This window comes from Hemicordylus capensis, chromosome 2 (assembly GCF_027244095.1).
Source record: "Hemicordylus capensis ecotype Gifberg chromosome 2, rHemCap1.1.pri, whole genome shotgun sequence".
In the NCBI taxonomy this organism is placed as follows: domain Eukaryota; kingdom Metazoa; phylum Chordata; class Lepidosauria; order Squamata; family Cordylidae; genus Hemicordylus; species Hemicordylus capensis.
In genome coordinates, this window is record NC_069658.1 from 197,133,986 (window position 1) to 197,158,771 (window position 24,786).

The 24,786-nt window shown below is 43.2% G+C and overlaps 1 protein-coding gene across 4 annotated transcripts in view; it reads left to right on the forward strand.

Annotated features, from left to right (window-relative positions):
* The window catches only part of PIP4K2C (phosphatidylinositol-5-phosphate 4-kinase type 2 gamma), a 54,595-nt gene extending 29,809 nt beyond the window's left edge, over positions 1 to 24,786 (forward strand). For all 4 annotated transcript variants that reach the window (XM_053299896.1, XM_053299897.1, XM_053299899.1 and 1 more), the window contains exons 7-10: positions 4,230 to 4,343; positions 18,469 to 18,724; positions 22,004 to 22,107; positions 22,867 to 24,786. In XM_053299896.1, the coding sequence (XP_053155871.1) occupies positions 4,230 to 4,343; positions 18,469 to 18,724; positions 22,004 to 22,107; positions 22,867 to 22,947 (555 nt within the window). In that variant the 3' untranslated portion in view covers positions 22,948 to 24,786. The remainder of the gene's footprint in view (positions 1 to 4,229; positions 4,344 to 18,468; positions 18,725 to 22,003; positions 22,108 to 22,866) is intronic.

Consider the following 24,786-nt stretch of genomic DNA (forward strand, 5'->3'; position numbering starts at 1 on the left):
GGTTCTGGAGCAGTTAACCTGTTCCTGTAGCCCCCCCCCTTCGTCCGGGTTTGCCGCCCAGGTTTGCCACGCGGCCCCCGATCTCCCCAGCCCCCGCCGGCTCCGTCTCGGAGCCAGCCATTGTGTGGGCAGCTGATCCGGCCACCCAGGGCTCCCTGCCCACTCGTCTGCGGGGAGCCCGCAGTTTTAACAAAAGCGGGTCTCACGGATCGTGAGACCCGCCTCATAGTCTCTTTAATTTGCCAACCATTCTTCCTTGCTTGCCTTTTTGCTTCTAAGATTCAAGTACATCTGATTTAAAATGTGTCCCTTACATACTTCAAATGGTTCCTCAAAAAGAACTTCTGCAGAGCTTGCCTTTGATAAATTCCCCTTCACCCTTTCCATAGTATTGTAACTTAAGTTAATTTTATGGCCTTTGCTTACTGTGACGTGTGTTACTGGCTCTTTTTCCTTCTCCCATCTCCCTTGCCATTTCCTTCATCATCTTTTCAATGTCTCTTCTTAGTTTTCTTGTTCCTTGTAATAGGACATGTTTCCTGTAGTACTCTGTCAGCAGTTCTAGTTTGACTTGAAAGCCCTAATGTTTCCATTTGAATCAACCATAGAAGAAGATAGGCAGCAAACCCTTAAATAATTTCAACATTTATTGTGCACAATTTATGTTGACCATTTCCCCCCCTAGAAGTTCTTTGTTTAGTTGATGTACAGGTGAAACTTGGAAAATTAGAATATCGTGCAAAAGTCCATTAATTTCAGTAATGCAAATTAAAAGGTGAAACTGATATATGAGACAGACACATTACATGCAAAGTGAGATAAGTCAAGCCTTAATTTGTTATAATTGTGATGATCATGGCGTACAGCTCATAAAAACCCCAAATCCACAATCCCAGAAAATTAGAATATTACATGGAACCAAGAAGACAAGGATTGTAGAATAGAACAATATCGGACCTCTGAAAAGTATACAGTGTACTGTGCTTGATTGGCCAGCAAACTCGCCTGACCTGACCCCATAGAGAATCTATGGGGCATTGCCAAGAGAAGGATGAGAGACATGAGACCAAACAATGCAGAAGAGCTGAAGGCCGCTAATGAAGCATCCTGGTCTTCCATAACACCTCATCAGTGCCACAGGCTGATAGCATCCATGCCACGCCGCATTGAGGCAGTAATTGCTGCAAAAGGGGCCCAAACCAAGTACTGAATACATATGCATGCTTATACTTTTCAGAGGTCTGATATTGTTCTATTCTACAATCCTTGTCTTCTTGGTTCCATGTAATATTCTAATTTTCTGGGATTGTGGATTTGGGGTTTTCATGAGCTGTACGCCATGATCATCACAATTATAACAAATTAAGGCTTGACTTATCTCGCTTTGCATGTAATGCGTCTGTCTCATATATCAGTTTCACCTTTTAATTTGCATTACTGAAATTAATGGACTTTTGCACAATATTCTAATTTTCCGAGTTTCACCTGTATTTTTGTAGGGAGTATGGGAGTCAGGCTGGGAAAGAAGGGTAGAGATTTAACATTATAACGCACTGACCTTACTCTGTGTGTGCTGCAATTTCAAGGGAACACACACAGGATATACTGCAGTAGTGAGAACAAAATTCAGAATCTGGAGAAAAAACTTTCTAGCTTTTATGGCTATGAAGATATGTTTGAAAGTGTGCAGGCTATACCTTCTGAAATCCCAGAAGCTAGAAGAGTTGCTGAATAAGATTTTCAGTGGTTGAGGGGGAAGGGACATCAGGGGGCTGGAGAGCTCCTCGCTCCTCCCTGTGATGAGCAACATACCTTGCAGAATAAATGCTGCCATATAATTAAATGCTAAAATATGCAAAGTAAGAGAAATTATTGAGGTATATATAGTCAATTTGCATAATTTGTACAGGTTATACAATTCAAATTTTCTTGATATAAAATTTGGATTGCCTGAACTCAGGACTTTTGTTGTTGTTGAAAGCACCAAGTATACACAGCTTTGGTTAAAAGTGACAGATATTTTCAGAGAGTGGCTTGCAGCTAGTGAAGAACTACTATGAAGGACTCTCCCTAGCCCACATCTAGTTTTTAAGGCCTCTGTAAACTGCCTACATGTGTTCTACTGTCAGTAGAAGCAGAGCCAATGTGGTTCATTGCCCAGAGCAGGAGTCCCTAACCTTGGATCCCCAGATGTTGTTGGGTTACAGTTCCCATCATCCCTTTGGCCATTGTGGCTGCAGATGATAGCTGTAGCCCCAAATCATCTGGGGACCCGAGGTTAAGGACTGGCCCAGAAGACAGAATTTCTGGAATATATTCTCTCTCTCTTTTTAATGAAAACGGAACTGTTATCAGTCTTCTGTTTTAGAAGCCACACTTCATGCTGTAGTTCTTCTTGCCCTCAAAACTTCAGGAGTGGAAAGTATCTTCTCTGATACTGAAGTTTTCAGAGCAGCTGAATCATCTTAGTCTCTTTAGCATCTTCTTCTTCTGCTCTTTTTTTTTTTAAATTAAAGCATAGCAGTCTTTCACACAACATGCTGGCCACTGCTGGGAAGGCTGCAGTGAAGGCAGGAACTTGCCTGCCTTCCCTGGCAGATGAGCAGTGGCCATCCTTGCCTTCACTGCATTGCACACCCACACGAACGGCCGTGCAGCAAAAGGAAATGTTGGGAGCAGAAGGACCCCCCCCCCCGTCCCAAGGTGCCCCGGGGCACATGGCAGCTGCCCTCATTAGAGCCCCAGCTCGCTGCTGGAAATGGCAGTGGGCTTGGGGGAAGCTGTTGAATCCGCTGGCAATCGCCAGCCAAGGTTAAGCGAATCACAGGTTCACTAAACCTCTGCTAAACATTGGGTTTCAAAGTCAGGCTTGGTGCAGGGGCAGGCTGCCCTAGCCTGGGTTAGGCTGAGCATGTGAATACCCTTATTGTCTCCATCCTAAACTCTGGGTTGCTATCAGTAGCTACTTAACAGGGTTAGAAACAGCAATACAGTGGGTGTGTTCAGTTGTAGTGTCGTACCTCAGTTGAAACTGTGTGCCATGCAATATCCCTCAGCGTGGGGAAGCACATACTTTCCCTCTCCTCTCCATGTAAGCACTTCCTTCCTTTCTAGGTTAGGATAAGCCAAAATTGGTTGCGATGCCCAAACACACCAGCCTTGGCTTATTCAAAGGTATTTTTTTCAGAGAAACATAGTTCTGAACCTGAAGGTCGAAGTTAGTTTTGAAACTTGGGTTCTCTGAAGGAAATACCGAAGAATAAGATGAGAATGGTGGGTTTGGTTCATTGCAATCCTTCTTGGCTTATCCTAACCTGAAAGGAAGGAGGAGATCATGTGGAGGCGAGGGAGGGGAGTATGTGCTGAGTATGTCCATGGTTCTGTGTAAGTCTGAATCCAACCTTTTTAAACAAGTCCACCCCTTCTGTCACAAACCTTCAGCTCAGGTAACACATAAAGATTGTGAGTGTGTGTATGTGTGTACGTGTGCGCATACACATTCCTGCACATGCGCACTTTAGTGTTGCCGTTCCTCCAGCCACTGTCTTACATCTAGACTGTGTTACTCATGAGTGCTCCTGTTGAAATTAATGACAAGTAAACTGTGCTACTTTTCTGAAGCCTGTCAGTCAGACTGAGAGGAGGGGTATGCCAAGCTTCAGCATGTAGTCAGCTAACCAGGAGTAGAGGAGGGCAGTCCTCGCCTTCCTCCCTCCCCTTCTGCAGAGGATACATAATTGAGGACACATTGGCTTCAAACCAGCAATCCATAGATGGGGAACAAATTGTGCAGCTGCTGTGTGGGGAGACAGGAGGGCTCTGAGTACTCCCTGAGAACCCTTCAAGAACCCCTTGGGGGTCCCAGTACTCCCTGTTGGGAACCCCTGATCTATAGCATGAAGCTCTTCTTGGTGACACATCTTTCTTTCAGCACAATATGTGACAGTATTGACCACTCCGTGTTTGATGCCTCTGGTTCTGCCATCAGAGTCTGGATTTGACAAACACCTGTTTGACTCTGGCACCCTGACCCTAGCTTGCTAGCTAGCTATCATATTTGTATACCACCCCAAACACAAGTCTCTGGGCAGTTTGCTACAATACAATACAAATAAATAAAAAGGTTAAAACTTTACAATAATTTAAAATTTAAACTGATGTTAAAACTATTCAAACAAACTATTAAAACACTTGCCTTCCATGCCAAATGTGTTTTGGTTCTTTTCTAGGGCAAAGAACTGCCAACGCTAAAAGACATTGACTTTCTAAACGTGAACCAGAAAGTGTACATCAGTGAAGAGGCCAAGAAGGACTTCATGGAGAAGTTAAAGCGAGATGTTGAGGTACAGAAACTGCCTGGGCCTAAACCCAATCTAGCACAGCAAAAAAGGGTCACATTCAGATGCTAGAGATAAACAAGAAATGGGTAATGAGTGCAAAGTGGGATATGTTGGCAATATGAGAGACCAACTTGTTTAAAGCTGGAATAAGCTCTTCATCAGGAGAGAAACAATGTTAAAAAGGCTCCTATTCAAAAGTTTTCCTGGACCTTTTGCAGGAGCTCTACCGCTATGCTTTTGAATAAATAGGAGCCTTTGTGGAACATAATTTTGTCCTAGTGAAGAGCTTTGCCTATTTGACATAATGAGCTTTGTCAAGCTTGGTTTAGGGAGAGACAATGTTGATGCAGGGGGCAAAGCCCAGGTTGCTGAAAACCAGGTATAAAATGATAAGCTTGCTAAAAATCAAAAGTCCTGCCATTGTTTTCCATCAACAAGCCCCTACCACCTCTGCTTTTCTCTCTGAGAAGGATGTTGTTTGATGATGGGAGTGTGAGAGCAGATGCAGCATTGCTCATTCCTGAGCACCGAGATTCGTGGGAGGAGCTCATGTTGCATCCCTCCCTGTGCAGGCATCATGCAGAGTAAGAGCCAGAATATGGACATCTCACCTTGGTACAGGAAGGGGATAGTACTGCAGCTGCTCTCATTCCACAATGAGAGCATTAGACTGACAGCTTCATTATTAGACTGACAGCTTCATTATTGCTGTTGCTTCCTCCTGCTGTAACTTGTTACCTTTTTACTCCCTTCCTTTCTTCCCTGCAGTCTAGCCCCTGAGACCGGTCTCCTCATCCTATGTCCCCTATGGGTGGATTTGAATGTCTTTATTTACTTGTGATTGCAACTGATACCCAGATCTTTTATAGCCATCAGTCAGAAAGTCACCATGTGGTCTTTTTATCATGAACAGGAAGTAGCCTTTAATTGGAAGAAATTGAATGCTGTGGTGTAATTATCACATGGTGAACCATTTGCCCACCATTTGTCTGAATCCACTTTTGGTCCCAGCACCTGGCTTGGGAGGAGAGAGGAGTGGGCAGGCACAAGTTATTCTCCAACTATAGTGAGAGATTTTGTGGAACAGTTAATGAACTTGAGAGTTTTGGCTCTGGCCTTTGGAAATCCAAGAGCTTAAACAGGTGTGGTCATCCCTGAGCTATTGATCTATTTCAACCAACTGAATAACACATTTGTATTTCAGGGCTTACAACTGGCTCCAGAGGGGTAGCAGGGTTAGGCATTTGCTAACACCCAAGACCAGTAAAGTTTTGACTGCCCCAACAGCACCACTGTTCTTATTCTGCACAAAGCACTCTTGAAGATCAGTGGTAGCTTGAACAAACTTTCCTACGTGGGTGGCTTTCCTAAAGATTCCCCAAATTCTGGAGCAAGCACTATTTGCAGAGCCAGAAACAAAAGGTGTGTTGGGATTGATGTTAAACCTTTTGGTCTCTGAAGAGTTTGCAAAGCACCATGGGCTACATTATTTGGCTGTTAACATGGGAATTTTAAGACTCTGACCACCTGCACCTGTGTCATGAATATTAGGAATAAAATCACCCTGTCTTTCTCTATTTCGTCTTGATTCACTAGGCTTACAAATAAAATGACCTATCTGTAACCTTTTTAACCTACAACCCTTTCCTCATTCAAAAATGCTTACATGAATTAAATGTTGCACAGGATGTTTTCAGAATCTAAGTTTGCCCTTGCTTCTCAAACACAAGGATTCATTAAGGAAGCTAAGGAAGTTATTTATAAATAGGATAGCAATAGATCAAAGAAGCAGCAGTAAACAAAAGTGTACATGATCACTAGTTGTGTATTAGGAGACATCTGGAATGCTGACATGTTTCTCCAAGTTATGATTTTGTATAAATGAGAAATTTTAGGATAAAAAAGGGGAGATCCAAATTGAGTTAGCTTGCCCTCAAGCGTCCTCAGTTGGCTCTGTACTTACACATTGTAAAGAAGAAACTTCTTGAGCTAATGCTCCTTGAAACTATTTTTATTGAAACTGTATAATCAATGCTGTGTGTTGTCTTAAGCTTTGTCTATGTTATAATGCCTATAAATGCTGTACTAGAAGCTATATAAGTAAATTAGTATTTTTATAAAAGTTTTTCTCTTGAGTTTCTATCTCTAATATTGTCACTACAATACCATCGTGAGCAACATGAACCCATGTGTGATGTAATTCTGGATTGGAACCTTGCACACAAGTCTCCTGATATAGCTTAGAGCTAATCTAAATACTGTAGTGTAAAGGATCAACCACCAGAGGCATCGGTGGCATGTGAATCTTCCAACCATTGCTTTAGATTACCCTCCCATGGCGAGTGCATTGCTTTAGATTTTAAACCTTATTACATTTGAGCTCCTGTTAAGGTGTGTACAGATATATATGGTTTGAAGAGTGGGGTTGTTGTGCAAATGTATTTGTTGCTTTTTTATTCAGCTGCGCCATCTTTCCATGACTGAGCTTGGGGAAAACTAATTCTGCCAATTTTTAACAGTAGCCAGCTGTGCACAGCACTTATTGGCTGGCATCTGACCTCTCAAATCCATCTCCCTCCCTCTTACTGGAGCAGTTGTTCAATTTCAAATCCAGTCTTTTTTCCTTGTGTTAATCTTTTTTAAAAATACAGTGGTGAATGAACTTGTTTAAAGCAATGCTTTAAACAAAAGTGGGCCACCCCTGAAGCATGAAGGGGAGGCAAAACGGAAAACTGGATCAGCGTTAAAATAGTGGCAAGTATGTTTATCATTTGGAGGGCAAAGGCAAGGGGAAGCTGGGCTTGGCCCATGTGGGGAGAAAAAGATACTAACTCCTCTTTTCAGTCTATGCCCCATTATTTTGCTTTCTGCTTTTTTGCCTCCAGGCGAGACTAGTTGTCAGGGCTGTAAAACATGTCTTTTCATAGCTCCAGGGGTAGATTATGCTTTTTGCCACCTGTGGGCAAAGATTTGACGCCCCAGCTCATGGGCTTGGGTGGGTGGCTAGGGGGCAGGGGCAAATTAAGGTGTTTTTTAAAAAACCTTTTTAAACCCCCAGTGGTGTGGCGGGGATGGTGGTGGAGACGGGACAGGGGGTCATGTGTGCGCAGAGTCCTGAAACGGGCTGAAAATGGCCCCACCTGTCATTTGGGTGGCAGGTGGCCCCAGGGAAGGGTCTGTCTGTCTGTCTGTCTGTCTGTCTGTCTGTCTGTCTGTCTATCTATCTATCTATCTATCTATCTATCTATCTATCTATCTATCTATCTATCTGATTTCTATACCGCCCTTCCAAAAATGACTCAGAGCAGTTTACACAGAGACATAATAAATACATAAAATGGATCCCTGTCCCCAAAGGGCTCACAGTCTAAAAACTCACAATCTCTTGACTCTGTCTCCACCACCATCATGGATGGTGGTGGTGATGGCAGCAAAAGCTCCATACATGGGCCTGCCTGCCACCCGAATGACAGGTTGGGCCATTTTCGGCCCATTTCGGGGCTGTGTGTACGCACGCATGCATGCATGCACAGAGCCCCGAAATGGGCCGGAAATGGCCCGACCTGTCATTTGGGAGGCTGGGTGGCCCCACGGAAGGAGCTCTTGCTGCCATCTCCTCTCACCACTGCCAGCGCTGCTGGAGCCCCATACTCCGCTGTCCACCCCATCTCTACCACCATCCATGCCATACAGCAGTGGTTTTAAAAGGTTAAAAAAAATTAATTTGCCCCTGACCCCCTGAAAATTTGCCACCATAGGCAAATGCCTCTCTGCCTATGCATTAATCCACTAGTGCATAGCTCTGAGGACTAGAAACTTTTTTTAAAAAAAAGTCTGGGATTCACATATTTGCCTGTGCTCAAAAGCTCGTCTTTTGGGGGATATCTGCAATCCACAACTCTGTTATGAGATGAGAACTGAGGTTAGTGTTCATGACTAGAAATAATGCTCACTGCCGGCATCTCATCAGCTATTATATTTCTTTGGGGACTGAGTCTGCAGAATTGAAAATGCTTCTGCAGTGCAAGATCCACCCTATTAGCCTTAATGACTATTAATAGCATGTGGTGGTGGGGGAGGGGACAACTGCAGATGCTCAAAGTCTAATTGCTAACCCCACCAATACTCTCTGCAGCCTTTTCCTTTCATCAACTGCATCTGTGCCAAACATTCCAGTTTTTGCACAGATCTATATACTGCCACTGACACAACATTAGGGAATTATAGAAAGTGGGTTTCCTGATTACAGAACTTGGTGCTTTTGAGGGCAGAGATCTAGGTACCTTGGTGATAGCTATAGGGAAATGATCTAAAGTTCTCATCAACTCAGATATGTCCTTAGGTAGTTGTCTCTGCAAAAATACAGCTGTGTTCACACAAACAAAGGAAAGGAGGACTACCCTGGGTGCTTTCATAGGGATTTTCTAGGAAGAGTTGATTCTGTACTGTGTGTGTTCTCATTCTCATCTCTTGCATCTGGGGTGGGGGGTAACTCAGACATAAGCCTGGTGTGACATTACATGAACAAACACGGAGGAGTCTTGGACTCACATGCACCTTCCTCCCCTCATATGCGATAACTGTTTCCTTCGGGTCCTTGTTTGGCTGTTCCAAAAAATGGCCAACAATGGCTCGCAATATGGTCCAAATTCGGACCAGTCCAGCAGTCCACCACTGTAGGGATGTGCACAGACCCCTGTTTGGGCTGCGGTCTGAATTTGGACTGGTTTGTGGTCCAGTGAACCAGTTTGGGCTGGTTCATTCGAACCACAGACCGGTCCAACAGTTCAAGGTGGCACCAGGGGTGGGGACAGTGAGCTGTGCCTTCAAAAGCAAAGCTGCATGGTCCTTACTAATGTGACCACTATTCCACGCAGCTTCCTGTGGCAATGGCGCTCTCCCCAGCAGCCCGTGTGCATCAGCTTGGCTCCATCACTCATCTGGCCTCCACACATGTGTGGAGGCCAGGTGAGTGATGGAACTGTGCCACAGCAGGAAGCTGTGTGCAGTGGCAGTCACACTGGTAGGGGCCATGTGGCTTTACGTTTAAAGGTGCTGCTCCCCCACCCCCAGTGCCCCCTTGAACTGTTGGACCGGTCTGTGGTTCGGCTGAAGCAGCCCGAACTGGTTCACTGGACCGCAGACCAGTCTGAATTCAGTCCGTGGCCCAAATTGCGGTCCAGGCACATCTCTACAGTGAACACATCCCTCAGCTGCAGTATGGGGTAATAATAGTGGTTTACCTTGTGTCACTGTTACATAGGAACATAGAAAGCTGCCTTTAGACTGAGTCGGTCCATCTAGCTCAATATTGTCTACGCCAGGCCTGCTCAACTTAGGCCCCCCAGCTGTTTTTGGACTACAACTCCCATAATTCCCATCCACTGTAGCCAATAGCCAGGGATTATGGGAGTTGTAGGCCAACATCTGCAGGAGGGCCGAAGTTGAGCAGGCCTGGTCTACGCTGACTGACAGTGGCTTTCCAAGATTACAGGCCGCACTACCTGGAGATGCCACGGAGTGAATCTGGGGCCTTCTGCATGCAAGCAGGTGCTCTACCACTGAGCCAAACCCCCATATCTTTTCCCAAACAGTGCTCACATTAGTAATCTGAATGCAAACCAGGGCAGTCCCTGCATAGCAAAGGGGATAATTCATGGTTACTACCACAAGATCTGCTCCTGTTGTATGGGTTACTGAGATAATGTGTGTGGAAACCCTATGAACACCTGAAATGTGCAATATAGATACTTCTTATGAAGAGGATGATGGTGATTAATAAATATCTCTCTTCCCATGATAGATGGAAGGTATGGGAGAGGTCAGAGAGGAGCTGAGCCCTCTTCTATTAATATTCATTTGAACAATTTCAGGAGTAGAAGAGCTGTTGTAGTGTACCAGCTAAGAGTGTAGCTATGGGCCAGGAAGTCCCTTTCATATAATCTTGGATATGAACTCAGTAGGTGGTCTTAGGCAAACTTCAGTCACAGCCCTAGCCCCATATCTGTAATATGACAATCATATTGACCTCATGGTGCTGGGATGAGGAGTCCTGAGATAATTATATGGAGCACTTAGAATACAAGTGGCTCTTGTTACCCATGGTTTTTCAACAACTGCTATTTCACCCATCCATGGACAGATCTTAGAGACCTCATTTATTTATCCACGGTATGAAAATAGGCTAAAATCCACCTATTCATGGTTCTGAGTGGCCAGGAATGACCCAGAAATTATTTCTTATATCATTTCTGGCCACTATTTTACAGTGTAGAGCCATTTTGTGGCTCTTTTAAAACAAACAAAACAAAACAAAATTCCCTGTGATTTTTCATGGAAAAATCAGAGAAATTGGGGGCTTGGGGGGCATTGCTGGAGACCTGGGGAGCAAGGTACAGTACTTTTATTTTTCTTATTTCTGCCTCCTCCCACTTTTTTATCACTTTTGTTTGTTCGTAGGAACCAAACCCCTGTATTCCCATAGAAGTACGGTTTCATTATCCCCAGTTTGCATATTCACGCCTAAAGGCAAGAATGGACACCTCCCCTCCCCCATCCAAATAAGGAGGGCCTCCTACACTTTATATAAATGTTGAAGATTTGTTAGCACAAGTAAAGGTTTTTTAGAAAGGAATCTCTTCTCCTTCCTTACTTTGACCTCCTCTTTAATGAGAACAGGAATGAGTGTGCCACTGGCATTTGCAAAACTGAAGCAAATATTCATGCAAACTTGGCCTTGCAGCTCAAAGCTACGCTGGCCAGATGAATATTCCCCATTGCTGGGCTTCAGGAAACTTGCAACTGCCTGCCTGTCTCTAGATGTCAATCATGTCCACTTTGTGGGCTTTGAAAAGTGCCTTTGCACCACTAATCCATTTGATGCTGGTAGAATTGCCAGATTTCACAACAAGAGAGGAAAATACTGTTTACAAAAGGATCTTCAATCAAGCAAGCGGAGGCAGAACAAGGACCCAAATCTGGGAGTTAATGCTGGGTGCCTTCCAGAAATGAGGTACACAGCTTTGAACAGGCAATTAATCATGGGGACAGGCTGCCAAGAATGGGGTGGTTTTTCTTCCCCCCCCTCCCCACACATGCTGCTTTCAGATAAAAACTGTACTACCTGGGCTTTACTCCTGCACTAATGTTTGACAAGGCTCATTATGTCAGATAGACTGAGAGGACAAGAAAACTGCCTTGATTGATCAAGAATAATCTAGAGCAGGCATCCCCAAACTGCGGCCCTCCAGATGTTGCTGAACTACAACTCCCAGCATCCCTAGACACATTTTTTTGTGGCTGGGTATGCTGGCAGTTGTAGTTCAGCAACATCTGGAGGGCCGCAGTTTGGGGATGCCTGATCTAGAGTAAATACTGCCCTCTGGTTTTTGCTATCATAATCACTAGGTAGCTGAGTTTCACACTGAAGATCATTTAATACTGTTAACCCGTAGCATGACTTCACTAGCTAGGGAGGGAATCTGTTTGTTTGTTTTTAGTTGTTTATTAATTGGTTAGTCTGCATTAAACTCTGCATCTGTTTGGTTGCTATCAGTTTGCATTTTAGAAGTTCTTTTTCTAATCGAAAGGGTTTAGAGCAGTGGTTCCCAACCAAGGTTCCTCCAGGTGATGCTGTACTACAACTCCCATCATTCCCAGCTACAGTTTATTGTGGCTGGGCATGATGGGAGTTCAGCAACACCTGGAGGAACCTTGGTTGGGAACCACTGTTTTAGAGTGTGGTATTTCTAGGTAGTAAAGGGGCTCAGGACAAGGGATGTGATTGTGATTATTTTAAGTGCTATTCTGTATTTTATGCAGAACAAATGATACAATCCAAAATTCTATCAGGCTACAAGGGGTTGTGGGGTTTTATATTTTTGAATGTACCCTTGGGTAAACCATCTTCCCTATGTAGTAAAATAGCACATCATGGTGAGGGCTATGCTAAACTCTTCCCCATGATGTGTTAATTCACCACAAAGGGAAAGGGATTATTCCACAGGGAGACACATCACAAAATATGGCATTCACCACCTGCAACTCCTAGGTGTTACAATCCATTTGAGTCTACCACTTCATTCATTGCAATGTGTCAAACAGTTCTCAATGGAATTGCGTCACTGTCTTTACAGCAGTAGTCATTCCACAGTCTAAAGAGTAGTTTAACTTCTGCTTCAGTCTAAAATGAATCGGATTAACTGCCAGGTGTTAGGTAGCAGGGGACTTGACGGTGCCATTGGAGGGAGGGCGAGTGCACTGTCTTTTGTATGTGGTGTGATTCAGTTTTAGAACATGAAGCTCACTAAGTAGCCTAGGGCAAGTCACTAATGCAAATTGACCTATCTTCCCAGTTTATTTTGAAGTGAAATATACTATATTGAAAGAGTTTCATTTGAACCAAGCTCCATAGAAATATCACTTAGAATTATTGTGATCAAGAATAGCCCTGCTGGATCAGGCCCAAGGCCTATCTAATCCAGTATCCTGTTTTAGAGATGTGTGAACAGGTTCAGAAATGAACCTGTTAGACACTGAACCAAAATGGCTTAATGACTCAATATCTGACTGAACCCACTCCCGGTACAGTTCTATATTGAGCCGCCCCGCCCCCCGCCTGTTTGGGGAGGGGGGGTTGTGAACAAACCAAACTTGGAGGGGAGGTTGAGGTACACAAAACCAAACATGCCCGGTCCAGTTCGAGTCTGATCTGGACTTGAACTGAACGAGACAACCTGGTTTTGTGCACACCCCTATCCTGTTTCACACAGTGCCCCCCCAGATGCCTCTGCAGAAGCCCACAGGCAAGAGGTGAGTACATGCTCGCTCTCCTGCTGTTGCTCCCCTGCAACTGGTATTTAGCCATATTGCCTCTAAGGATGGAGGTGGCCTATAGCCACCAGACCAATAGCCATCGATAGATCTGCCCTCCAAGAAGTTGTCCTTTTTAAAAGCCGTCCAAGCTAGTGACCATTTTTTTTTCCTAATTTTGTACTAATTTAATTGGTTTTATTTGAAATCAAATAAATAATAAAATGAATCTGATTAACTGCAAAGTGTTAAGTACTGGAACTGGAAAAGGTGCAGAAGAGGGCAATCAAGATGATCAGGGTCCTAGAGTCCTTATGAGGCACTACAACACCTGCGGCTTTTTTGTTCACAAAAAAGACTGCAGGAAGATACAATAGGGTTCTGTAAAATCATGCATGGTGTAGAGAAAGTGGATAGAGAGAAATTTTTCTCCCTCTCACATAACACTAGAACCAGGTGTTATCCTGTGAAATTGATTGCCAAGAAATTAAGGATTATTTATTTATTTATTTACACAGTCAGACAGGTGTTATTGACTGGTTTGTTTTATCCAGACATCGAGTCCTTCCCAAGGACCTGGGATGGCTGAATTTTATTGTCAATGTTGTTGCTGTTATAGATATCGTCGCAGAATATAGGCTGTTCCCAGTAAAGCTGCTTTTTGTAATTGGCTGATGGTGATTTCTGTGGCCCCTATGGTGTTGAGGTGCTCTTCAAGGTCTTTTGGAACTGCACCCAGGGCGCCAATGACCACTGGGATTATTTTGGTCTTTTTCTGCCACAGCCTTTCAATTTCAGTTTGTAGATCTTTGTATTTGGTGATTTTTTTCTATTTCTTTTTCTTCTATTCTGCTATCCCCTGGTATTGCTATGTCGATTATTTTAAGTTGTTTTTCTTTCTTCTCAACTACAGTTATATCTGGTGTATTGTGTGGCAGATGTTTGTCTGTTTGTAGTCGGAAGTCCCATAATATTTTTACATCTTCATTTTCTTCAACTTTTTCAATGTTATGGTCCCACCAGTTTTTGGCTACAGGTAGCTTGTATTTTTTGCAGATGTTCCAGTGTATCATCCCTGCTACCTTGTCATGCCTTTGTTTGTAGTCGGTCTGTGCGATCTTTTTACAACAGCTGATTAGGTGGTCCACTGTTTCATCTGCTTCTTTACAAAGGCGGCACTTGCTGTTTGTTGTGGATTTTTCGACTTTTGCTCTTATTGCATTTGTTCTTAGTGCCTGTTCTTGTGCAGCCAGTATTAAACCCTCTGTTCTTTCTTCAAGTTGCCATTCTTAAGCCATTGCCAGGTCTTGGTGATGTCTGATTTTCCAGTTATATTGTGCAAATATTGACCATGCAGGGGCTTATTTCTCCATTTTTCTGCTTGGTTCTTGACTTGTTCTTTCTTGTAGGCCTGCTTTCTTTCATTGGTGTTGAATAGTTTCTCGTTATTGACCATTTTAAGTGCATCTTCTTCACTGTCGCTTATATATTCTTCAAGGCCTCTTTTTTCCTCCTCTACTGTTTGATGGACTTGCAGCATTCCTCTTCCACCTGAGGCACGAGGGAGATATAGCCTATCTACATCACTGCGGGGGTGCAGAGCATGATGGATGGTCATGATTTTCCTGGTCTTAAGATCCAGCGTCTCTAGCTCTGCCTGGGTCCAGTCTATTATTCCTGCAGTGTATCTGATAACAGGTATAGCCCAGGTGTTTATGGCTTGCATGGTGTTCCCGCCATTGAGTTTGGACTTGAGGATTTTTCTAACTCTCCTGATGTATTCACTTCCAATTTTTCTTTTAACTTCAGTGTGTGCAATGTTATCAGCCTGGAGAATGCCCAAGTATTTGTAAGGTTCTTTCTCTTCCAGGTTCTTGATGTTGCTTCCATTGGGCAGTTCTATTCTGTCTGTTTTTGTTATTTTTCCTCTGTTCGTTATTAATGCAGCACACTTGTCTAGTCCAGACTCCATTGCTATATCGCTACTGAATATACGGACAGTGTTTAGCAGTTATTCAATTTCTGACTGGGACTTTCCATACAACTTCAGATCGTCCATGTACAGCAGATAGTTGATTTTATTTGATGTTTTAGATGTTTGGTATCCGAGGCCTGTTTTGTTTAGTATTTGTGAAAGTGGGATCATGGCGATTACAAACAACAGAGGGGATAGTGAGTCCCCTTGGAAAATGCCTCTACTAATGCTAACCTGTCCAAGTGCCTCGCCATTGATTGTTAACTGTGTACTCCACATGCTCATTGCTTTTTTAATAAATATCTGAATGTTTTTGCTGACACCAGTTGTTTCTGAACATTTTAGTATTGATGTGTGAGGCAATGAATCGAAGGCTTTCTTGTAGTCAATCCATGCAACACTTAGATTTGTTTTTCTTCTCTTGCAGTTTTCTAAAATCATTTTGTCAATCAGCAGCTGGTCTTTTGTGCCTTTGGTGTTCGGGCAATTTCCTTTCTGTTCAACTGGAAGCTGTTTGTTAGTTAATAAGTGTTGCATGACTTCATCTGCTGTTATTCCAGTTAATAATTTGAACATGGTTGGCAGGCAGGTTATCGGTCTATAATTACTTGGAACTGCACCTTTTGCTGGGTCTTTCATTATGAGATGAGTTTTCCCAGTTGTTAGCCATTGTTCAATATCACCTCCTTGCAACATGTGATTGAACTGTTTTGATAGTTGTTTATGAAGGCTTGTTAGGCGTTTAAGCCAAAAGCCATGCAGTTCATCATCGCTTGGTGCAGTCCAATTTTTAATTTTCTTTGCTCTTTCACTTATTAATTCTGGTGTTATTATTAGATCTTTCATTTGTTGGTTACATTTTTTGACCTCTTTCATCCAGCCTGCTTTTTTAATTATAATCTGTTGGATTGTCCCATAATTTCCCCCAGAATTGCACTGTTTCTTCTTTATTTGGTGTTTCTAAGTTTCTTGCAGTTTCTCCTTCTGTGCTTTGGTAGAAATGTCTCTGTTTTGACTGGAATTGGAGATTCTGCCTGTGTTGTAGTATAATAATAATAATAATAATAATAATAATAATAATAATAATAATAATAATTATTATTATTATTATTATTATTTTATTTAATAATTATTATTATTATTTAATAATTTAATAATTTTAAATTTAATAATAATAATAATTTTATTTATTTAATAATAATAATTAAAATAATTTAATATTTATTAATATTTAATAAATACGATTAAATAATAATATTTAAAATAATAATAATAATAATAAAACAGCAGCCAATCAGATCCCCAGCTAAAACCAGCACTTAAGCACTTTGTAGAATAGCACACTTGTTAGCATCTGCAAACAGAGAGGAGAAAATGCCTTTTATTGGATATCCCTGTTCCAAAGACAAGGTGCTCCCTCTTAGAGATCCCTGTCTTATACCTGCCAGAAAAATCTGTCATAGGCTAATCTGAGAGGCTGATCACAAGGCCTGAATAAGTTCATATGGGTAAAAATGGTCCTTAAAGTGTCCAGGTCCAAGACACTATTGCCTTAGGTAAATTAATGATTTAAAATGGGAACACTGAAATTTTGTCAACTACTGAATGGCTTTTCATCAAATCAGCTAAAGGCACATTCTTGCAGTATCCTTGAATTCTGGACATGTTTTGCATAGTCACAAAAACTATTGCAAACAGCATGAATGCAGTAATTCAAAGCAAACTTTTAAAACTGTGCTATAACTCAGCCATTCTTCATCAGAGTTTTCTGAAATTTTATCAGAGTCCTCACCAGGCAGATTCTTCAACCCAACCTTCCCCCCAGTGGGACAAACTGTTGCTGTTTTATGATGAATAGAATATTCAGGCTCTATAATGATAGAATGCCGAAAGTCAGTAGCTATATCATCACAGCTAGTCTTGCCCTCTTAAACGTCTAGGAGTAGTGTGATGTCTACTCTTTATTTTTAATATTTTATTGTAATTTTTCAAGTAAATGAGTAAACCAAACAAAATAAAAACATATACACATCAAAACCAAGATTGATATTTTCATCGGTTAAGACAACAGATCTTTACTGGGTTGACACTCATAGAAATTAAACCCTTTAACTAATACTGTACTGAAGAATTACTGTTGATGATATCAAGGCTAAATCCCATACCCTCATGTATCACTTAACTTGCTTAAAGCAGATTATTATTTTTACTTATGAGCAGTTTCTGAACATGCTGATGACAACAGTTCTATAAAGCAAGAACTGGCTGTTCAAAGGAGTACAGAGTGGTGAGGTTGTCTGACTTTAAAAAAACAACAGTTGGAAGAACTCTTTTGTGTGGGGATTTTGTGTGTTTTGGGTGGGCTTCCACTTGTAAACTGCTTTGAGAACTTTGGTTGAAGAGTGGTATATACATATTCATAGTAGTAATAACTACTATATAACTATATATAATAACTACAATAACAGGTGCGCAGCTTGGGAGTACTCCTGGACCCAGGCCTCACCCTGGTATCTCAGGTGGAGGCCATGGCCAGGAGTGCTTTCTATCAGCTCTGGCTGATTCGACAGCTGCGCCGATTTCTCGAAGAGGATGACCTCAAAACAGTGGTGCATCAGCTGGTAACCTCCCGGCTTGAGTATTGCAATGCGCTCTATGTGGGGCTGCCTTTGTATGTAGTCCAGAAACTTCAGTTAGTTCAGAATGCAGCAGCCAGATTGGTCTCTGGGGCAACCCGGAGAGACCATATGATGCCTGTTTTAAAACAGTTACACTGGCTGCCAATATATTCCGGGCAAAATACAAAGTGCTGGTTATTACCTTTAAAGCCTTGAATGGCTTGGGTCCAAGATATCTTAGAGAGCGCCTTCTTTTACATGATCCCCACCGCACGTTAAGGTCATCTGGGGAGGTCCATCTCCAGTTGTCACCAGTTCGTTTGGTGACGACTCAGAGGCGGGCCTTCTCTGTAGCTGCTCCTGGACTGTGGAATGCACTCCCAGCAGAAATTCGTAATCTTGATTCTTTACTGTCCTTCAAGAGAGCCCTTAAAACCTATCTGTTTGGCCTGGCCTTTCAGGGTTTTTAATCAGTTTTAATTGTTTTAATACCTGGTTTTCACGGTTTTAATTGTTTTGGTAGTTTGTTTTTTAAGTTGTTTTAAATTGGTATTTATATTTGTATCTCTGTTTTAATTGTGTTTTAATGTTTTCTGTTTTAATTGTAAACCGCCCTGAGCTATTTCGGAAGGGCGGTATATAAATCAAATAAATAAATAAATAACTAGGAAGGAAGCCCATCCCTAATTTCCTAGCCCATTGACAACTGTCACCATATGCTTAGTTCCTAGTACAACTAAAGATTATGGACTACAGCCTCCTGTTGGGGATCCATGATGTGCAGCGAGCTGAGCAGGAAGAAGACGAGGATCTGAAAGAAGAAGAGGAGGATGGAGAGGGTGAACCTGGGGGTATGGCATCAGTTGGTTCCTATGGAACATCTCCTGAGGGCATTGGCAGCTATCTCAACTCCCACAAGCCTCTGGGGCCTGGTGACTTTGACCCTTATGTTGATGTCTATGCCATCAAAAGTGCTGAAAGTAAGTAGGGGTAAGAGGGAACCTTCACCACAATAACTTTGTTTTTAGTTGGGGTCATTTGATGACCCCCCATTGTGACATAGAAGTTGTTCCTTCATGGACAGCTTGATTCAGGAACAGGTGTTGCTTTAGGTATGTTAGTCCAAAGCAGTGCAAGGGCTTTAAAGGTTAAAATCACGATTTTTACATTGTGCTTGGAAATGGACTGTGGACCAATGTTGCTGTTTAAGTTCCAGCAAAGTGTACTCCCAGTGCCTGGTCCCAGTTGGTAACTTAGCCGATTTACTGTGAACTAATTGTCGTTTCCAGGAAGTCTTCAACAGCAGTTCCATGTGCAATGCATTACAGTATACTCATCTAGAGGTTACTAGAGCATATGGCCAGGCTGTCTCTGTCTAGAAGACAGGAAACTCTCTCTGTTGCACTTTAGCTAGTGCCACAGAAGTCACTTGGGCCTCTAGTGACAAAGCTGGGCCTGGAAGCCCCCCCAAGGTATGAACCTGATCTTTATAGGAAAGTACAACCCCATTTAGAAAAAGCTGAACACCATGGATGATCTAATATAGTTTGCTTTACTCTGACCAAGGAGTCTTACTCTGGAGCAAGAACTCTGTATTTCATAACAAAGGGTCCTATTCTAGAGTAAAGGAAACTATGCATCACCCTGTTTCTCTGAGCAAATGAACCACCTACCCACAAAACCTCAGCCTTGTCAGTACTGAGCTTGTGTGTGTTGGCTCTCATCCAGCCCATTACCAGTTCCAGACACTGATTCAGCACTTTTACCACCTCACCTGTCTCAGATGTAAAAGAGAAAAAGAGTTGTGTGTCATTGGCATACTGATGATTGATTGTTAGTTGGGAGTTCTCTTTGGCTGTCCCTAAATACTGGCCCAGGAGCTGCCCTAGGGGAAAAAAGAACATGACCTCACCCCAAATCCTTGGGTGACCTTACTAAGCACTTTCCCCATAGATATTGAAAAGCTTGGGATGGGGGTGGGGTAAGATGGGAACCCTGCAGGCTCCCATAGCACAAGTACCACAGAGCCAAGCAGTAATCGCCCAGCACTGCCTTCTGGAGCCTGCACTCCAGGTAAAAGCAGAACCACTATTTCTATTCAGTAGGACACCATGATCAATCTTATATTTATGCACCCACAAGATTGCAGTGTAAGTATGTTACAGGCCAGTACCTTTGTCATTGCCTAAGTATTTCCATATTGTTGATTGTATTATTTATCTCTGTTTTTTTATTAACTAAAAAATGGTTCCAACCATTGAAGGTTTATGCAGAAGGTGTGTGGATCCAGTGTCAAAGCAGTTAGAGCAAGACTTTGGGGGAAGAGCTTGTTTCTTGCCCTTTCTTTATAGCTAACTGGTGAGTCCTGTTGTGATGCTAACAGAATGGCAGGCAAGCCATGTAGCAAATTGTTGCTACTACAGGCTAGTCATCCAAGATACCCTCCAATGTCCTGGGCAGCATCCAGACTAGTTAGTTATGACTAAGCACCACTGAAGCCATTAATTCCAGTGGAACTTAGTCTGGATCCTATCTCCTGTTGTTCATACAGCCTAGACATTGAATCAAAGATGGTATTTACTCAAGGCATCACTCTTTTCTCCTTAAATCTGGTTTGAAAACTAAATGCTTACAAGTAAGCAAATCTGTGCATCTGCTCAATTTGCATAATTCTGATTGCAGAATATGGGCTTTCATAGTGCAGAATTTGGATTTTTGAAGCAGGGGCATTGCAGAGTGCCTGGGTGCTGCCAATCAGGAGAAGAATTCCTCCTACAAATAGAACCTTGCAGAGTGGGCAGGGAAGAGAAAAAACAGCTGGGATTTGAGAGTTGAACTTCTGAGCGGAGCCCTGGCTGAGGAGAAAAGCCTTCAGAGAAGCTCCAGCTGTGTCTGTGAGGAACTCTTGAGATTTGTTTCAGTGTTACCATCCCAATAGTAAGATTGTAGCCTTTTTGAGATAAGCCTCCTCTGCGGTTATTTATACATTTTATTTTTTATTAATTTAAAATATCCAGTGCAGTACTGCTCATGTTCGGAGTAGCTCACAAAGACAATTTTGTCTTTAATTTAATCCTGAGATATCATCTGATACTGCATGGGAGGAGGCAACGGTGAACCCCTCCTGTATTCTGCCAAAATAAAACCACAGGGCTCTGTGGGTGCCAGGAGTCAAAATTGACTTGATGGCACACTTTAGCTCTTTTTACAACTCAGTAAACCTACCATCTGTGTTCTAGATATCCATGGGGGATAGGGCTAATCCATGGCTACTAACCTGGATAGCTGTGTTTCCATCAGGATCAGAGGTGGAAAATTAGAGAGTAGGGAACACTAATGGGAGGGGGCGGTTTCCCTCTCTTCCCTGCTTGTGGGCTTCCCTGGTTGGCCACTGCAGGAAGCCAGATGTTGGTCTAGATGGGCCCTTGGCCCAATCCAGCAGGCTTTTCTTGTGTTCTGTAAATTCTCCCAGGTTTTTTTTAATGAAGAATTCACAAATGAAGAATTCTTCACACAACAATCTCTCCCATGACACCTCCCACCTGATCATACTAGGGTTTGTTTGTTTGTTTTTAAAATGGGTGCTCCTTCCCAGACCCTGGTTGCCTGGGGTGAAACAAGGAGTGGTGGCAGCTGTTTACCTGACTGAAGATGGGTCACATCACAGTGGCTGTAAGCTTCTGGAAGATGAGCTAGGTTTGATTGCCCTGACTCCAACGTTCATTCCCTGTCTCTGTAATATTTTCTGTATGATGCCTTGAGTTTCTTAATCTGTGAAGTTTAGGCTGCATAAGAGTATAGACATGTAGAACATAATTGAATAGAATTTTCAGTACTGAATTGTCTGCCATATTTGGAGCCTAATAGTGATTCCCCCATCCCCATTGGATCAGATGAGTTAACTGGTTGGGGCACTTTGTGGCTCCTGACCCCTGGGAGCACATGACTTCATTTGCTTTCCTGAATAATTTGCTGTTATCCACTTTGCAGGCCACCTTGACGTGGTGCATCCTTTTCATTCCTGTTTAGGGTGCCATGTGGCTAGACTACATGGTTTTCATGTGTTGGGAAACAGTGCAGTTGGGCATATTGACATTGGGGCTTTTTCTTGCCCTAATATTTGGTGATACAAGATGGACAAGGTTTGCATTGTTGGCTCCTAATATGGAAACAGCCTAGCTATGAATTAGGATGTGTGCATATAAAGTGTGCAGAGAGTATCATCACTCATGTCCCTCACTGGTTCTCCTCTTTTCTAGACAGTCCCCAGAAGGAGGTTTACTTCATGGGCTTGATTGACATCCTCACACAGTATGATGCCAAGAAGAAGGCTGCACATGCAGCTAAGACAGTCAAGCATGGGGTGAGTCTGACCCACACTTTTTTCCTTTTAAAAAGGCAGCTTTAATGCTAGGAATAGAGCACTACTCCTCACTAGGTTGCTTGCATATAGCCTCGATCCTCTTTTGCTCATTTTCTCTGTGGCAGCCCCATTTCCTTATATAATGGATATGCATAGTCTCTAGACCCTGGCAGCCATCATTAGAAGAAGGTGCATAGGTGTAGTTGCTGCTCATGGCTCTGGGCGGCACAGTAGGGGGCAGTCAGGTCTTGATTAAATTGCCACAGTGGAATAGAAAAGGCAGAAATGAGGCCTGTCTTATAGGAGCTGCTCCCAGTTGTCTGCCTCTAGCTTCCCAAGTTATTCTGAGCCTTGGGCAACAAGACTACAGGCCCTGTTATGCCCATAAGACCAATAGTCCAGAGTCATGCAATGAACCTAAGACTAGTACCCGAAGGTCCACCAGATGTCCTGTTAGTTTTATCTGGCCCACTGAATCCACAATTGATATTTCCTTCAGGGCACTACCTACAGGAGAGTGTTCAGGATTTCTTGGTAGGTTTTGGTGCCAGAGAGATACCTTCCCACAGATGAGGCATGCATGTTGAAGAACACATACATTTATCAGAAATGGTTGATCAAGGCCATTTGGAGATGACTGGCTCCTGTCTCTCCCCAGCCTTATCCTCCCCACTACCTTTTGTGCCACAGCTTTCCTTACAGTGACTAGGAAGGAGAAAGAATTTGTGGCTCTTTTTGACACTTTGTCTCCCCCTACAGGCTGGTGCGGAGATCTCCACGGTGCACCCAGAGCAATACGCCAAACGCTTTCTGGACTTTGTCACTAATGTATTTGCTTAGCAGTGTGAAGTACACCTTGTTGGCTAAAGCTGAAGATCAAAGGTTTTCCTGTCCTCTGTAGTTCTCCCTCATCCCACCCCGCCAATTCTCAGTAAGAGGGATGGTTTCCCTTTGCTGTATGGATCAGCAGGAGAGTTGGGTTGGCCTCAGACAAGCCCCATAGTGGTTGGTCTGGGGGATGGCTGCCAAATCAAGTGCCTTAACTTAGACTTTCTGCTGGGATGACAGTGGTCCAAAGTGCCAAAGAGCTGCTTTATGCCTGCCTATTGAGGCAGCTTCTCCTGCTCTCTCGCAGGAGCAGGTCAAAGAAGGCTGGCTGTGAAGATTCATCCCAGCATTGACCTCCTCTATCCCTTAGAGTTTGTCAGTGGTAAACTACCTGGTGACTCTGGTTAGGGTAAAATCTAAACTCACATATTGGGTTATAGCATTAAGTAATATTTTATTCCGAAACAGAATAATATGCAATAAGAACTTAATCTTGTGCCTTGGAAGAAGGGGGCTCAATGGGATCTTCCCCATCTACATAATCTGTTTCCTCTGGGGGTGACTGACAAAATATCCATTTACCCTGTGATATCCAGTGGTACTACCTACTTGTTTCAAAGCCCCTCTGCTAATTCTTTTCCTCCCTCCAGTGCTGGGAGACTGTATTTGCCTCTCCCCCACATAGTAGTGTTGGTCCCTGCTTAGCACTCTTGCCAGTAGTAGAGACCTGCCTTCTTCTCATGAACATTCTAAGAGTCCAACACTGCACTCCAGTTCCCCTTGGACTCTTTCCCCTCTGGCACTGCAGCCTCTTCAAACCTTGTTGCCCAATTTCTGCTCCATATGATAGACCCTTTTCCAAGGTCTACCGCTTTCCATCATTCTGCAATGATGTTGTTCTCCCCCTACCCCCAATAGATGGCGGATGGGTACTAATGCTAGTACAGGGAGACCGACCCCTGGCTGGCACTCTTTCCATAGTTTCTTTGTCATAATGTTTGACATAGTGAGGGGCTTGCAGTACTCCCTTAGCAGAAGGAGATGTGGAGAGAGGATTATTCTGACCCTGGTGCAATATACCCAGTACTTTCTCTCACTCTGATGTGCACTTGAGTGGGCTGAGTCATGCTGCTACATAGTAAAGCTGTGTCTTTCTGCGACACAGCCCATAGTAGGTCCTGACTGTCTCTGCACCAGCCTCACTCAAGGATAGCCTATCAGATTCCAAAGTCTCTGGGAGTGAAAACCCTACCCCACATCTAGGTGGGAATTGAACTAGGGCTGACTTTAGCATATTGCTGGGCTATTTCAGAAGCATTAGTGTGTATGTTGCTGTTCTTCTGTGAAAGGAGCTCTAGCCATTTTCTCTTTCCTTCAGGGTGTGTGTGTGCGTGTGCGCACGCGTGTGTGCAGAAGAGCAGGGCTCCCCAAAGACCCCAAACAGTGAACATAGTGAGAGATGCGTGCAAGGAACAAGATTAAGTGATCACAAGTCCGTTGCTCCTACCTGCCACGGTAGGCTAACTTGGTGTGCCATGTCAGCTGCTGTCCTGGTAAGAAGGTAAACTCTTGTGGGAGGACTGGCAGTTGCATAGCCACCTGATTTGCTGCTTTAGGCCTGGAACCAAAGGATAGGATAGTGCTGGTCTATTGATACTCTCCCCTGTGCCCCCATAGCAGTTATCCTGGGACTGATGCCATTCCTTCTGATGCAATAAAGCCTGTGCAATGGAAACTTGTTTGTGCCCAGGGGCTACACTACATTCAGCCCCTTTCAGTGTTTTCTAATTGTATGAGATGTTGTATGTTTCCAGTTCTCTGTATTGATAGAAATAAATTATTGAACCAGAA